The sequence below is a fragment of the Lipotes vexillifer genome, unplaced genomic scaffold (genome assembly GCF_000442215.2).
Source record: "Lipotes vexillifer unplaced genomic scaffold, Lipotes_vexillifer_v1.1 scaffold2094, whole genome shotgun sequence".
Taxonomy (NCBI): domain Eukaryota; kingdom Metazoa; phylum Chordata; class Mammalia; order Artiodactyla; family Lipotidae; genus Lipotes; species Lipotes vexillifer.
The window spans coordinates 985,875-1,002,618 of NW_006790887.1; the positions used below are offsets into that span (position 1 = coordinate 985,875).

Below are 16,744 nucleotides of genomic sequence, written 5' to 3' on the forward strand. Positions count from 1 at the left end.
GCGGTTGGGGGGGGGGGGTGCGCAGCCCCGGCCTCCATCCCATCTGGAAGGTTTCTAAGAAACAAGGGGCGGCAGGGGGGCAGCAAAGGGCACGTCTCCAGGAAACAGCCTGGGGCTGGGACCTCTGCCTTCCGTCTGCTGCCTGGTCACCACGGAGGGTTTTGCTAACGGAAGATGATGAAGGTTCAATGAACACAGCCCCGTGGGGGCCTAAGGAGTCCCACCCTAGAGCTCATTCGGGTGATTACTTCTGAGCCGCGAGGACGGTCTCCCAGCGCTGCAGGCCGCCAGCTGCTCCTGGAAGCTCCGGTCTCAGGACCCCTCTGCCTGGTACTTGAGGACCTTAGAGTTCTCACACGAGGTTCTGGCCTTTGACGAAGGAGGCACCCACTCCCTCCCTCCCTCAGCCCTGGGCCACATTCAATGTCCCCTCTACAGAGGGAGGGGTGCAGTGTCACTGGGGGGCCATCTGGGGTGCCAGACCCGCCTGTGCCATCACTCATTCCGTCATGCGTGTGTGTAACACGCACCCACGCCGTGCGGTCAGCGTGCCAGGCGTGCTTATGCAGACATGCAGCAGGGACCCCTGGACCTGAGCTGGGTCCTCAGTGGCCAAGCCCGTGGGGACCCCGTGGTGTGTGCAGCCCAGGGGAGTTGCCCATAGGAGGCAGGAACGGGGCAGGAAGCTCCAGGGACCCCCCTCCTCCTCTTTGAAGGGGAGAGTCAGAACCTCCAGGTCAGGCCGTCTGTCCTGCGTACTGGGCCACGCGGAGACCGTGACGGGGCCAAAGGGCCTGTGGAAGTGGCCACGGGCAGCAGGAACGGCTCCCCGCTGGGCTGCGTGAGGCCCTCCCACTCCAGGGCCTGAGTCTGATGACCAAACCCTCCTGGAGGTCCTGCACACCGGAGCAGTGCCGGACGCACAGCCAATCAATGCGATTTGACAGGGAACAGCTGTAACGGACCCTTGATGTTACAGGTGGGAATACAAGTGGCTTCGGGGGCCCACGTGCGGCTTAATGGAACACAGACATGGACCCTCTGCCAGCGGGTGACTCATCTCGCACCCACCCCTCCCGCCGCCTCTCCCGCTCTGAGGCCACGGCCTGTCACCGGACACCTCAGCAGCCCCACGGCACTTGGGCTCCGCTTGGGTCCCCTGTAGTTAGTTCCCCGGGCGGCTGGAAAGACGCTTTCCTGGAGAACATCCGCAGTGGCTCCAGCACTGGGACCAAGGCCACCTGGGCTCCCGGCCGGGCTCCCACGGCCGCATGACCCTCCCATATGGACGTCCCCCCCGTGGGTGGGGTCTCCTGCCCCAGGTTCCTCCCTCTTGGCCTCATCCTTCTGTTCGCGGGGACGGGACGGAAGGCGCCTGACCTTTTCCGGCTCTGTCTACGTGTCCACCTCTGCTGGCAGCTCAGCTCCCCAGAGCAGGACGCCGCCTGCTCTCCACTCCACCCAGGCACTCAGCGCTTGGAAAACATTTGTGTAGCGATAACCGTCCCCGTGGACCACCACGTGCACAGAGCTGTCAGAAGAGCCTCATTAGCTGAGGGCCCATCCCCGAGGCCCTGGCTCGCCTGCGGGGGCCAGGCCGTGCCGACGGTCTAGAGCCTCCTGGGTGGTTCTGGGTGCAGCGGGGAGACCTGAAGCCTGGGGCGGGGTTCTTCCCGGGGGTTATGGTCCTTCTGATGACGCTCAGGTTTCAGCTGCGCTTACAGAACCAACCTGAGCCCCGCTGGACCTTTCCTTCCTCTTTTTCCCTCACCAGTTTCTCTGTGACACACTTAACAAAGCCCACAAGCGCACGGTGCACCCGCCTGACGGAGAACACGCCCAGGGCCCCGCGCACACTCACGCGATGTCCGAGAAGACGCCCGCCGGCACGTCCAGGAGACGCGCCACGTCCTCCAGCACCTCCGTCCCCTTCTCCGGGCTCAGCGGGCTGCGGGGAGAGCACAGCGTTACGCGGCGGGCTTGTCACACCCGAGGAGCAGGGATGCCCGCAGCCCACCCTCCCGCCCTGCCCTGCTCGGAGAACTGCCCCGGCTGTACCCCTGTCACATCAGGGCTGGGCTGCAGGCACCCGGAAGCAGAGGCTTCCCCAGCCGTGATGAACCACCTGCATTTTCCAGCAAGAAGACCAACAACACAAGGCAGACGGGGTTGTTAGGGGAGCGTGATGGGCCCAGGAACCAACAACTGGCTCATCTCAGCCGGGGGGCGGGGCGGAGGTGGGAGAGGGGGGCGGAGGCCGGGAAGCCAAGTTCAGGAGGGGCGTCAAACGTGCGGAGGGAACGCATGTCTTTAAGTGGATTCGGATTCATTTCTAAAATGAGTTATGCGCCAGTGAGGATACTGAAAAGTCACACTTTTAAGGTTGGCAGGACAGCCCAGCAGCAGCGACTCCCCAAAGGAGCTCACATGCCACAGCATGGAGCCTCGGACCCCCGGCAAGGCCAGCGTCCCCAGGGGGGCACCTCCAGCAGCGCGTGTGCCTCAGGTCCCTGAGCCCAGCCTGTCTCGCACCTTAGGCGCTGCCCGTGAAAGCCCGTCAGAGCCCTTCAGAGGAGAACTCGCCTGCGGTTACGTGAGCACCGTCGACAGCTGGGGTTTTCATCCCAGCCTATCATTCATTCATTCATTCATTCATTCAGCAAATGTGCAAGAAAGCCACTGAGTGCCGGGTGCTGCCCAGGAAATTCAGCGACAAACACTGAGCTGCTCCTTGGGGTTTATATCCAAGTGGGGACACAAGCAGCAAAGTCACCCACAAGAGAAAGGGACTGTGTCGTTGGGGGTTGAACTGTGTCACCGAAAATGCACACCTTCACGTCGTAAACCCGGAACCTCAGAATGTGGCCTCACGCGGAAACAGGGTCCGTGAGGTCATCAGGTGGTTCCTCATCCACCACCGCTGGGGTCCCCATGGCAAGAGGAGGTCGGGACACAGACACGCCCGGGGGACGACCGCGAGGACCAAGGTGCCAAGCCCCCTTGCCCCTCCCGCCCCCCACAGAGGGCGGCACCGTGTGAGTGGAGGGCAGTGAACATGCAGGGGGTGCCTGATGGGCTGTCCCAGGACCGCGTGACTCCAAGAGCCAGTGGGGGCGCAGGGCACGAGAAGGAACCAAAGGGGCTCCCAGAGGCTGGGGCCGTGGAGGTGGTTGCCGGGCAGGCCCTGCAGCCTTCTGAGATGGTTCAGGTGTGCGGGCAGGAGGGACCAGCAGGTGAGCGAGACCACAGGTGAGCGGGATGCCTCGGGAAGGGCAGAGGCAGAATCCCCGCGTAGACGCATCGACAGGGGCTGTGAGGTCGGCTGGCGTCAGGGGAGGGCTCCAGACGCCTCTGTGCCCCGAGGAGATGCAGAGAAGCAGGTGCAGCGACGGGACTGGGGGCGACTGCTCCGAGATTCCCAGGCTGACCGCCGCGTCCCTCGGAAGATGCTGTCACCCAGTGCAGGAAGCTCTCGGGAGGCTGCGATCAGCCAGCCCCACCGCGAGCTGGCGGCAGGTCTGGGCTGGGAGGCACTCCGCCCACAGCGGCGCCTCGCGCTACACCCACCTCTTCTCTTGGGGGAGACGAGGCCGCCAGCCCAGTGAAGGAGCTGGAATGTGATTTTTGGGTGGGGACACTGGTTGCTGCCGGTGGCGCCACTTTTACTGACTGTGCCAGGCCCGCTCGCCACACCCCTGCTGGTGACTCCAAACCCTCTCCAACCTCCAAGCCGTTCTTCCTAAGGTGAGGAGGGAGAGGTCGGTCCCGGTCTGCAACTGAGGGGCTGCCCCCACCCCGATCCTGTTCCTGAGTAAGTAGCCCTCAGGGCTGGGGACTCTCCCATCGAGGGTCCAAACCTCCCAAACACGCTCCCCAGAGCATTCACGTTATGTTTCACGTTATGAAGTTTTAAAATAAGAATGTTTTTAAAGAGGTGTGTGTGCATGTGGTGCAGACACGGGCCCTTTTACCCCGTCCCCTCACTCATGGAATCCCAGGGACACCTCTCAGAGCTGGCATCTCAGCCCCACCGAGAGGTCAGCTGCCAACTGGGAAAGGAGTCCACTCGGAACCCTGGTGTCTGCCTCGTTGCTCCCTGCCAGGAGCTGCAGGTCAGGTCCGTCTGTTCCTCAGCCAGCCTGGTGCTCGAGCGCGTCTGCATCTACATGAAGTCTGCTGGGACCCCGAGCTCCGCGCGGGGACAGGCCTGACTGCACGGCAGCCCCGCGGGCACCTGTGCCCTGGTGCCAGGGACGGGTCTCGAGGGAGCCATCCGGTGCTGACCACAGCGCCAGCTCAGTGCGCAGGAGAAATCCCGCCACATCAGAGGGGGACGAGTCCCACAGCCCCGTGTCAGGAAGACAGGGCCCTGTCCCCCCGTCCCCGGCTCCTGGCCACCAAGCAGGTCCCACCAGCTCTCACCCCTGAGGCCACGAGCTCCCTCCTTTCCCCGAACCTCCCTCTGCACGTTGACTCCAAGCCACCCAGCACGCCACTTGTTTTCAAAGGTCTCTGAGGATTTCGCGTGTTTCGGTCCTGTCTGTCCACGAGCTGCAGGCTTGCGGAGGGCGTGACCAGCTCTTATCTTTTTCTTTCTCTCCAAAGTCTAGGCCCCTGCCAGACACAAGCCAACTTCCCTACCAGGTTGCCACGAGATTCCACGAACCCCGTTTCCTAGCTTGTCTTCAACAAGGGGTTACGTAAGGAGATGCGGAGTCCGGCGCCCCCGTCGTGGATGTCAGGCCCGCCGTGAGCCTCCTGGCCCTAACTTCTTCCACCCTCACAGCCCAGAAACTGAACATTTTCCTCCGTTACGAGATATTTAAAACAGCCTTGAAGATGATGATGAAGTTCACCAGCCCAGAATGTTTTCGGCGGCCGGCCCGCTCTCCAGGGAGACACCTCGATGACCGGAGCCACGCGGTGACCCCGTCAGCCCCTCCCGTCGCGCGGTCGCGGCTCCGGCAGGCAGGGCAAATGGATCAGGACAACAGCGGCTCCGTTCTTGTGCAAGTCGGACAAGCGAGAGGGTGCTGATTGTACTCAAAACGAGCACGCAGTTATTTCTGTTTTATTTTTAAACTCTGTGGCCATCAGCTGTCATGTCATGGTCCGAAGTTCCTTAGAAAGCAGTTGGAGTTCATTTCAAAAATCAACGGATGGATACAGCACGTGCAATTTCAGGGGCCCGCCTGTGACAGCTGCCACGCTGATTACCTGGACGCCCAGCACCGCCTGGAAGAGAGAGATGGGGGCGCTTTTGGCAGCTCGAGGTCAGAGCCGGCAGCGGCCGTGGGGTCCTCTGCCTGCCTGGTTGTCAGCGGCAGGAAGGATTTCCTGTCGACAGCTGGGCCGGGCCTCCTCACTAAGGCACTTCCTTTCTGAAGCCACACGTTCCTGCTGTTTAACCGAGTTAAACAAGGCTGCTGCCGGGAGCTACTAAGTCAGCAGAACAGGCGAAATGGACTGCGTTTGCGTCCTGACCTCGATGGAAGCCCGCTGAGGGGCGGCCGCGCCCCGCTCTCAGGACAGCCTGATGGCCACCCGCACAGCCCCACGATGGCCGCGGTGTCCTGAGTCACTGCTGGACCAGAGGAAGGGGCCAAAATGAGGAGGTGATGAGGGAGCTTCGGAGGCCACTCTGAAAATAAAGACTAGTGAAAACGGCGTAAGAGTCAGAAAGATTAGGACCAGTGCAGACTTCTGGAAGGCGTCCCTCCGCCCTTGGCCGTGCGTGACTCCACGGAAATTATCTCATTCGCTGCTCACAACAGACCTGGGAGGAAGGTCCCGTATTAACCTCACTTGAGAGAGGTGGAAACTGAGACTCGGGAAATTAAACCCCTTGCCCAAGATCGTGCTAGTAAATCCCCAAAGAAAGATGGAAACGGAAAATGTCAAGTTAACGCTGGGACGTCGGCTTCCCGACTGCTGCACCTCTGCCTGGATTTTAGCCCAACCAGACTGAAGAGCGTCTGCACCCACAGACCTGGGAGGAAGGTCCCGTATTAACCTCACTTGAGAGAGGTGGAAACTGAGACTCGGGAAATTAAACCCCTTGCCCAAGATCGTGCTAGTAAATCCCCAAAGAAAGATGGAAACGGAAAATGTCAAGTTAACGCTGGGACGTCGGCTTCCCGACTGCTGCACCTCTGCCTGGATTTTAGCCCAACCAGACTGAAGAGCGGCTGCACCCGTAACCTCTCCAGGTCTTATTTTTCCAAGTGCTATTGTCTCTTACTTACGAGACACATGAAACCAAGCAGAGAACGGGATGCGGCAGCAGGGCCGGATGCCCGCGCCAGCCCCACGCTCGCGTCTGGGACTCTGCGTCCAGGAGCCGACTGTGCTTCTGCCGCTTCACTTCCTCACTGCGGACATCTCACGATTTATTTGAAAATTCACTGAAGGTTGGGAACCAAATGAGCGATGGATCACAAAATAAAAACGAGTCAACCTTGATACAACTTTTTTTGAGATGATACTTGAAATCAATCAACAAAGTGAGATTTTCACGGGATTCACCAATTATTCTAGTTATCCGTACCGAACATTATAACAAATAATGATGTTTATCTTTTTAAATAATCCTATAAGGCAGTTAAATTTTTTGCTAACCCACAGGAATTCAACCCGATGCAGAGAAGTGACGCTTCTGATGAGGACGATCCTGCTGGCACCACAGTGATTCAAGATCCCAACTCCAGTCTGGCACCACAGTTTTTCCCTGCAGGAGTCGAACAAAGGCCCCGTCTTTCAGAGCGTGAGTGAGTGAGCCTATGACAATCTGCGTAGACACACTGAGCTCCTGTGAGGGCTGAGCTCCCCGGCATCACAGAGCACAGGCCAATTCACCTCGAGTCTCTGACAACCCTGAATTACTCTGATTAGAAACTGCTAACAACCATCAACTCTTCACAGGTAAATCATAACTAGGTAAAAAACTGTTGTATGCTAACAACTTAGCATTTTTTAACATCAAGATGAGACTGTGCGTCTCAACATAAATATATTCACAGTTTTAACAAATATGTTCTCCATAATATATTTGAATAAATATATTCTTCAAAACAACTTTATTCTCCAGGAAAAAAATAATTTGCCAACCGCTTAATACAAACCTAAGTATACAACGTCTTAGAGTGTCACCTTTATAAAATGTGCATTGACATCAAAATCATAAAAATGTAAAGCTTTTGTATGCAAAGTTAAGTTGCTATCCACTTAAAAGAGACTTGCAAATATAAGATGTTTTACGTAAGCCTCATGGTAACCACAAAGCAAAACTCAGTAGCAGCACAATCTAAGAGGAAAAGCTTTCAGCTTTCCACCGTCGAGTATGATGTAACCTGTGGGTTTGTCATACGTGGCCTTTTTACGTTGAGGTATGTTCCCTCTATGCCCGCTTTGAGTTTTTATCATAAAAGGAAGTTGAATTTTGTCAAATGCTCTTTCTATATCTCTTGAGATGGTCATTCTCACCTGCTTCCAAGACGCTCCATGCAACCCAGACACGCTGTGTGTCCCGTACAGCGGAGCGCGGATCAGGGTCCGGGAGGGGTGGGGGGCGGGAGGGACCATCTCCTCCCGGGAGCCCCTCTCCTGACTCCCCTCCCCTGCCCCTCCTGCGGCCCTAACCTCCAGCGGCGCCCACACGTGCGGATCCTCCACCGAGCCTCCTGGGGACACACAGCCTCCGTCAGCGCAGCCCCGCAGCGAGAAGCAGCGGGTGGCCCTCTGCTGGCTCCTCCGTCCCACCCCCGGGCCCCGGAGGCTGACCCCAGACCTCGCCAGGGCGGACTCCTCACCCCAGCAGTCGTGGTGCAACTGCCGAGCTCAGATTTCAGTCCAGCCCAGGTCACAGCACAGACGACGCCCGTGGCACAGAGAGCGAGGCGGGCACGGTGCTGACGGCCAGCGTGCCCACTGGCCGGTCTCCGTCCACCGCAGGTCCCCTTATCCCTCCTCCACGGGCAGCAGAGGATCCAGCAGAGCAGACCCTGACCTCGCCACCCACCCCTGGCGCCTGCAGGGCCGTCCTACGTCTGCTGCGGGAGACCTCACCGCTCACTGCCCGTCCTCCAGCCTCATCTCAGCCCCTGAGGTGCCCATGCGCCTCCTGACGCAGGCGGGGCCTTTGCTTGCGTCGCTCCACCCGCCTGCCCCCGCAGAGCTCCAAGCAGGGGCCCTGCAAGCTCATCTGAAGCCTGAAACCAACTCCGACGTAACCAGTATCCACAGCTAGCGTTGTAGTAAAACTTTTTGAAGTCATCGTTCTACGTAAGCCTATATGCCTCAACTGAGTCTCCCCTGGATACTGTTTTTTGTTTTTTTTTTTTCCATTTTTCCTTCTCCCTCTGGCTTCATTATTCACTTGCAGACTTACTACTATTTTGACAGCAAGGCAAATCTCATCTTTTCATATTTTTCTCGCTCTTTCCTAGTCCTTCATATGTAGGAGTGGAATTTAAACTGCTTAACTTTTGACAGATTCAAGTCTTGGCCCATTTATAACACAGATGAGACACTTTGCAAAAAATCAATTGCAGGTGTTAGGGTATAAGGGTCTGTGGGGATTACTGTGGAATTTCAGGGCATCATTGAAGACAAAAAGCTAAGCTTCCCCGATGATTATGGAAATCCAACAGCAAAGCAGCTGGTGCGCTGCGTAGATACAGATACGGAGGCAGATGTAGATGGTACACATGTAGGTATAGATATACAGGTGCAGATATAGGTTAGGTGTAGCTGTAGACAGACAGATACAGACATAAACAGACGACACAGATGTGAGATGCACAGAGGTACAGACGTAGGTATAGGTACGAGTGTAGGTGCGCCTGTAGGTGTAGACATGCAGACACAGATATGGACGTAGATACAGATAAACGTAAGTGTAGGGGTAGATGTAGGTACACATATAGCTGACACAGACCTAAGCAGACGACACAGATGTAGGTGTACAGACGTAGGTATCCGCACAGGTGCAGGTGCAGCTGCAGACACGTACACACAGGTACAGGTCTTCATGGCTAAACGAGAGCAGGGTCCCCACGTCACCAGACGCTCCTACGTTCCGCACTCCCAGGCTGGGCTGTAGAACCAGCCGGTAGGAGTCGGGCTCTGAGGACAGCCATGCGGCAGACAGAGGCTGGAGGGCCAGGCTCCAGGCCTGCTCGGCGCGGGCTGGGCTTCCCTCCCCTCCCGGCCCCGCCCACCAACAACACATCTCTCCCTTTGCTGCAGCAGGAGGATCCCATGCGGGAAGGGGGCTCACAGTCAGAGACTATAAGGGTCCCCTGGCACCATCGTTCCTTCTGGCACCTTCTGGGCAGCCAGACATGGCCAAGCTGACCTGGAAGGCGCTGGGCCAGAGAGGCACTGAAATTGTTTTCAACACCCATCATATTTGCACTTTTATGGCATTTTTCTCACTTTGTCTACCGCCTCGGTTAGAGGCCAGGCAAATGTGAAATATCCTCCAGTTCTAGAATTCCAGCCAACAGCAGACATCGAACTCCAACAGGGCTCTATAACCTCAGCAAACGTGAACCTGCAGGTTCCAAGCCATCGCAGACCAAAGAGCCACCTGCAAGGTGCCGCCTTATTTGGAGCCCGAGTCAACAAGCTAATAAACGAAAACAAAGTTCTGACACTGAGGTGACAACTGGAAATTTGAACACAGACTACATATTTGATGATATTAAGGGATTTGGGGTCCTTTGTAGGTGTGATATGGCATTACGGTATGTTAAAAAGAAAGAATCCCTCTATTTTAAAGACATTTCATGAAATGCTTCTAAGACAGTATAACTGGGATTTGTTTCAAAGGAGGAGGGCTGGAAGTAGGTGGGGTGTGACCGGCCTGGGCTGTCTGGGTCGCCGGGCCTGGGTCAGTATCTTGCTCTCGTGTGTGTTCAAAATTCTGCATAGGGAAGAGCAAACATAAATCTGCTGCCGCGTGAAAAATACGAAACTGACACCCAGGGACGCCTGTCGGACGGGGACCCCGTGGCTGCATCTCGTCACCCAGGATGCCCAGGCCCTCGAGCCGAGGCCATGGGGACAGTGCCCAGGTGCTGGAGCGCGGCCACTGGCAGGTTATCCTCTTGACCCCCAGGCTCCCTTAAATCATCACTGAGGATGCAGATGTAGGGCTTTCTAAGTAGAATCTCTGTTTAGAGGCAAAAGCCTTGCCACTGGTGCTTTTAAGACTCAATTCTGTGACTCTGGGTTTCTGTTACCATTGGATCCTCAAACTGCCTCGGGAAGGACTCTCACATCAGTTACATCCATTTTCCTAGAATTTCTGCACAGCCCGCCCCCAGCGGGCTGATCCTCGAGCGGAGGCCTCAGCTTCCGGAAGTCCCTCCTCACCCTGTCACTTACTCCCCCAGCACCCCCAGTGCCTGTCTGGTGCTGGGGGTCCAAGACGGACAGAGCAGCCGCCACAAGAAGCATGATGTCTGTGTGAAGGCATGGTCTGCAGCTAAGTAAACAGACCCAGAGGGGGCTCCAAAGAGAAGCCCGTCCCAGCCCACCTGAGGAGTGAGTTTTTTCCCGTAGAGATTCAGAACCACGAACGTGAGAGCCCGGGAGTGGCTGGAGGGCGGGGTCCTGAGGTCCGTGACAGCAGCCGGGTGGACGGGTGAGGGCATCAAGCCGGGGAGCTTGCGTGATCTTACAGCAGCACCGGGGCTGCATCAGGAAGGGAGGGACGCGTGCAGGGAAAGCGGGTGGGGGGCTGCCAGCGCCTTCGGAGGAGCCAGGTGCCTCAGGGGCTGGGCCGCAGCTGAGCGAACGCTGATGCGGCCCCTGCTCGAAGCGGAAGAACCCCACAGGGTGTATCATTCCACCCCCAGGGAAGGTTCTGAGGGGAGGGCGGCGCCCTGGAGGAGGGACCCTGACCAAGGAGAGCTGCCTGGGGGAGCTGGCATCTGAGCGTGCTGGGCCAGGAGCAAACCCAAGGCCTCCTGCCAGGACCCCTCACATTCCAGAGCGCAAAGGAAGCAGGCTGGGGAGGGAAATGGAGCCGCAGGGCCCAGGCCTGGGCAAGGCCGTCGTCGTTGTCGGGGACAGAATGACACGGTCAGGTTTAGGTTACGGAGCGCTCTCCTGGGAAGGAAGTTTGGAGGGGATGTGGGGAGACCTGGGAGGGGTCCTGCAGGGGCAGGGCTGGCGCGGAAATGTCAGCGTCAGCGTGGGCAGAGTCTCCCGGACAAGGAGAGGAGCCGGGCAGCTGGGGGCGGGGAGGGAGGCACCCCCCCCAGGTGACGGCAGAGGAAGCGGGTGGGGGTGGGCTGAGCACCGTCCCTGGGCTCCTGTAACCAGTACGAGGAGAGCGACGTGGAGAGAGCTGGGTCTGGGGTGAGACGTTTACAGGTAAAGATCTGGTTCGAGCTGTGACACGGGATCGCGAGGTTCTTTACTTCGTGGGCGTGGGGACCCACCCGGCTAACACTGCTTACACCTTCGTTAACAACACAGACACCCCGGGGTTCCGAATCTCACAGCCTACTTTTGTACTCTCCTTGGCTGAATTTCAAAACAACCCACCAAGCTGAACAGAGATATGTCTGACTGCCTCAGGGGAAAAATTACACTGTGTTATGTCTGGATCTCTTTCCTTTTGTGAGCACCTCCCGTGTCTCAGTCATTGTGGGTCCTCGACACTCGTCCCATTTCACAGCTGGGGCGCCAAGTCCAGAAGAGCCGGCAGGAAACAGACAAGTCAGAACTGGGCCACCCTCTGGGGCTTGAAGACCACTGTTCACCATTCTTCTCACTGACAGTTCCCAGAACTACCAACTAAGCAGTCAAGAATTTTAGATTTGGGATATTTTTTGTTTCTTTTTCTTACCATTTTTTAATACACAAGAAATGATTATTTTCACTCCTTAAGGCATCCCCCCCCCCCCGCCCCCCCGTCTTTTAAGACAAACAAACCAAAGGATGGATGGTGTCATGGGAGGGCTGTCCAGGAAGGGTTCCGCACGGAGATGTGGCCACACCTCCTGAACACGTCAACGAGACGTGGCCCGAGAGTGGCGCCGAGTAACTACAGTCTGCACTCCTACCGTATACACAGAAGCGCCCCCCGACGTTCTGGAGGGGTCTCCCTTCTCCAGCGAGAGGGAAAAACCACAGAGATGGGCAGGACCCGCTCCTGGCTGCCCACGAGCACAGAAGCAGCCACGTGAGCTCTGAGGGGCTGCTCGGGCGGGGCGGGCCGGGGTGGAGGGTGGAGGGAGACCAGGACTGGACACCCCCCTCCCAAGGCTGAGCGGAGCCCCCACTTCCCGCCCCCCTGGCTGCCGCCGCTGGCGGCTCTCCCACCGCGGTGAGGGGTGGCGGAGGGCGCGCAGGCTTCCCCGAGGCTCGAGCGGCAGGTGTCTGAGAAGGACGGCACCCGGCCCGGCAGGGCAGCCTGGCGCACGGGCCTGGGGCGGCACACGCTCTGCAGGCCTTGCCCAAAGGGGCCCCTTCCTCCGGACTCCACTGCCCAGGCCCTACCCCTGCCCGGAGGAGGGAGGGCGCAGCGTGCGGCCCGACGCCCCTCGGCGCCCTCCTGACAGCCTCCCCCGACCCACGGCCTTCGCTCCGCTTCTCCCGGGGGGCGGCCTCCCCGCGGCGAGCGCTGCGGCTGGCGCCCCGACCTGGTGAGGGCACCCCCCCCCCACGCGTTCCCGCGCTGCCGCCCCCGCCACGACCCGGGTCGTCTGCCGCTGTGGGATTCCGGCCCCAAGGCAGCCTCCGCGGCCTCTGCACCGAGCCCCAGGGCGCAGCCACCAGGGGACCCGGGCTTCGCCCCACCTTGGGGGCTCCAGGTGATCCGTGATGGCGCGGGGGCCGCGGCACGTGCTCACGCCGTGGGCTTACTTCCCCAAACTCGGTCTGCGCGGCTCGGACGACGCTTGTACAGGAACAGGTCCCCGTAGGACACGAGGGCTCGTCTCCTTGGGGGGGGGGGGACATCCCTGCCCAGCGCGCCTCATAGCTCCCAGGTTTTCAGCTGTAAAGGCGGTTTGGCCTCTGCTGGCAGGTGAGCAGGCCCGTCTGCTTCACATGCAGCCTCCATCCTGTGGTCGCTTCTTGTCAACCTAACTTGAAATGACTTTTAAATCGTCCTTGGAGGACCTGGGATGGCTGCCCTGCCCTTCATGCGTCTTGAATAATCCATCCAGTTTGTAAAGGGAATGAAAATGCAAGTGGCAAAGGATTAAACTGCAGCCCTGTCCATCGGGAAATGTACGAGCGAGGGCAGCCGCGTCATCCCTGCCAATGTCAGGGAGGAGGTGGCATGCTCCTTCCCCTTTTAGGAAGAGCCAAGCACACAAAAGTCCTTTTTCTAAAAAAAAGAAAAGGAAAGAATAGTGTCGGATTCTTGTCAGTAAGTAGTTGATCCATTAAGGCTTGAACTGAGATCTGGTGAAATCTTGCCCCAGAGAATCCCAAGTTACCAGTTAATCTGACAACAGAGGCAGAAACCTCCATCCGTCCGTGGAGCGAGGGTGGGAGAAGCTCCTGGAGCATGTCTCCCCTGTGATACAAAGGGAGTTCTGGACATAAAGCTGTCGGCTGCACCACAGACCTTCCATCTGACGGAAACAGCAAAAGAGAAAACGGGAAATCGGCCAAGATAAGATAATGTTTCTTTAACCCGTGCTGGTAGCAGGTAAGTGTTCAGGCCCCAAAGGTGAGGCCAAGGAAAAGCCCTCAGGGAAATGAACTCTGGACGCAGAAAAGAAACCCTCAGAAGTGGCTTCGTGTTACAGGAAAGTCAACAAGAACAGGAGGAGACACCCGACGAGATGGGTCTCCCTCCATCCAGGCGTCGTCCACTCACGCTGGGTTTCCTGTGATGCTGAGGACGGTAGGCCTGGATGGTCCTGCTCTAAAGTTCATCGTCCTCTGTCCTCCGTTGTTCACGTGGGCTCGAAAAGTCTTCCCAATGATCAGAATCCTTTCCCAGCACTTTCATGGGGCCTCAGTCTCCTGTGTGTGCAGCTGAGCCCCAGGCCCCAGACAGGAGCAGCCCCGTGCCCTGCGCGAGGGACCAGCCCTTGGGCATCAGGACATCCTGGCGGGAGGAAAGGTGCTCAGAGAAGCTGCACAGTGGTCCCTCCAGTGACCACGCACACACACACAACACAGAGATGCACACACACACACACACACACACACACAGGGACACGTATGTACTACACACACATGCACACAGACACACGTATGCACAAACGCATACACACATGCACATACACGACACAGACATACACAGACACATACATCCTATACACACAACACACACATACACGTGCACCCATGTATACATACATGCACACATACACAAATAGACACAGGCATATGCACACAACACAGATACACACAGACACATACAGGCTACACACATACACAGAAACATACAATACACATCACACACACACACACACACACACACACACACACACACACACACGACAGCAACGTTTTCTGAGAAAGGGAAAACCCACGGCACAGGTCAGACCGGGCAGCAGGCTGCTGGAACGGTCTGACTCAACAGCACCATCCAGGCCCCCATGCACGCTGTGTCACGTGTGACTCAGACACACCCAGCGGGAGTTCCAGTTCTGAGCAAAGGGGCTCAAGGCAGACAGAGTGCGAGGAACACGGCCCGGAGGCGTGGAGGCCGGAACGGGCAGGCGCATCTTCAAGAAAAGGCTGGAGAAATGAGGCGTCAGTGCTGCGGATGCCTCCAAACCCAGGCGAGAACACCATCTTCAGTTTCACGGGGCCTTGACACAGGGTCTGTGTCTGTGGTACAGGCGGCATTTGCTGTGTGCAGTGCAGCGACAGTGAACGCGTGCGGAGGTGAGAGCGCAGAGGCCGCGGAGTCAGCAGGAGAGACGGATCACGCTCTGACGGAGCCCCTCCCCACGGGGAGTAACCACTGAAGCACACTCGACGCCTGACCAGAGGCACAGGATGACGCAGAAGCAAAACCGCGGGTGGACGTGTGCGCACACCTGCACACACACGCACGCCTGTGCATGCAGCCAGACACACGTGTTTTCCCTTGGAATCCCCACTTCCATTCCTTGAAGAAAACGCACCGTTACGAAGCATCAAACGTCAGGTTCGTTAGTGAGACGTGACCCGAAGGACAATGCCGACCACCTGTCACTTGCTGGGCACGTGACGTTGATTCTGTCCCTTGTTACGCTCAGCACAAAATTAAGGGGAGGACAGAACACTTCATGGTGTGCGGCACGTTTTTCCCTCGGAAGAGTGACTCATACCCTAGTATATGGACAACTTGAATCTTCTGGAGTTCTAGCCAATGTGGGCTGCCCGGGGCGCCCCTTGCACCACCCGTCCTGCCTGAGACACCCCGGCTCCAGCTCCAACAGGCACCCTGTGGTCTGAGCTGCAGGTGATGGGGCCAGGACCAAGGAGCCGGGCAGGGCTTTGTTTGGGGTTTGTTTGGTGGAGAATCACCCTCAAGCTCGGGTTCCCGGTCCAGAACACGGGGTTAGGGGGACGGCTGGCTCCTGGCTGCCCTCCCACACTGCAAGACCAGGGATGCCCACCCTCCACCTCCAGGTGAAGATGGGGAAAAATATGAAAGCGTTTCCCCAGCCTGCGCAGGGCCAGGATCTCACCCACGGAGAGATGAAAAGCTCCCACTCACTCGTTTTCCGTCACAATGTAGCCGTACTCCTCCTGGGGAAGCTGGACTTCCAGCCGCAGGCCTTGGCCGGGGGGTCCCCGGGCCCCGGCGCCGGAGCGCTGGTCCTCCTGCAGGGCCGCCGGAGCCTGGAGCTGCGATGCCCCAAGCCCGCCCGGCCCCGGCTCCGGGTGCGGCGGCCTTTGCAGCAGCTCCTTGGAGTAGGTCTGACTCTTTATGTTCTCCACCCCAACGCGATCCTCCTCTGAAGACGGGGAGGCCTCAGGGTCCTCCGATTTCTTGATCTCCGTCTTGAAAGACCCGGCAGGACGGGGGGCTCCAGGCAGGAATGGAGACCCAGGACCCTGCAGGAGGTCCCCAAGTTTGACGCCCAAACGGCTAACCTGGCAGAAAGGAAAGCAGCTTAAGAATGTGCCCCAAGTCACAGAGAGGCATCAGCACCGAACTCTCGGGAGCGGGCACTGGCGTACGTGAGCCTGGGGCTGGGAGTGGGCCGCACGGGGCAAATTCGGGGTCTGGTTGAATGCATGTCGTCTGGAGACCCCAAGCTCTGCTTGCCTCTCTCTCTGCGTCCCAAATTAGGAAACGTGTCCCTAGACCCCATGGCTCCCTCCGCAACTCAGATAGCCGAACCCTCCGTTTTTTATTTCTGATGGACATTTGAAAGAATTGTTGGTGTTTTCTTCACCACGTGCTAACAGGCACTGAACCGGGAACCACTGACATAATCTGACAAGAGAAATACTAACCAGAAATTCTTCTTTTCCCCCCACAAGATAGAGTTTCGTAGAACCACACCACTGCCATTGCTTAGGAATTGATTTTCTGCATCCTTAAGACTAATACAGATGAGCAAAGCTTCTTTAACAGGGAAAACCAACAGAGCGCTCCGTGGGTGGGCGTCATCCACCGCGGGTGGACGTGTGCGCACACCTGCACACGCACCGGCACACACCTGCACACACACCAGCCTCTTCCAGATCCCTCTGGACCAGCACTCTGTCGAGGGGCCCCTTGGCAATGACGGAGGAGCAGTAGTCTCCCCATCCCCCCACAGTT

The 16,744-nt window shown here is 57.9% G+C and overlaps 1 protein-coding gene across 1 annotated transcript in view; it reads right to left on the reverse strand.

The window, feature by feature from the left end:
* The window catches only part of PTPRN2 (protein tyrosine phosphatase receptor type N2), a 535,117-nt gene that overhangs the window by 427,242 nt on the left and 91,131 nt on the right, over positions 1–16,744 (reverse strand). Inside the window, exons 9-10 of the mRNA XM_007463991.1 lie at positions 15,689–16,068; positions 1,862–1,948 (exon numbers count right to left, since the gene is read on the reverse strand). Coding sequence (XP_007464053.1) covers positions 1,862–1,948; positions 15,689–16,068 — 467 coding nt within the window. The remainder of the gene's footprint in view (positions 1–1,861; positions 1,949–15,688; positions 16,069–16,744) is intronic.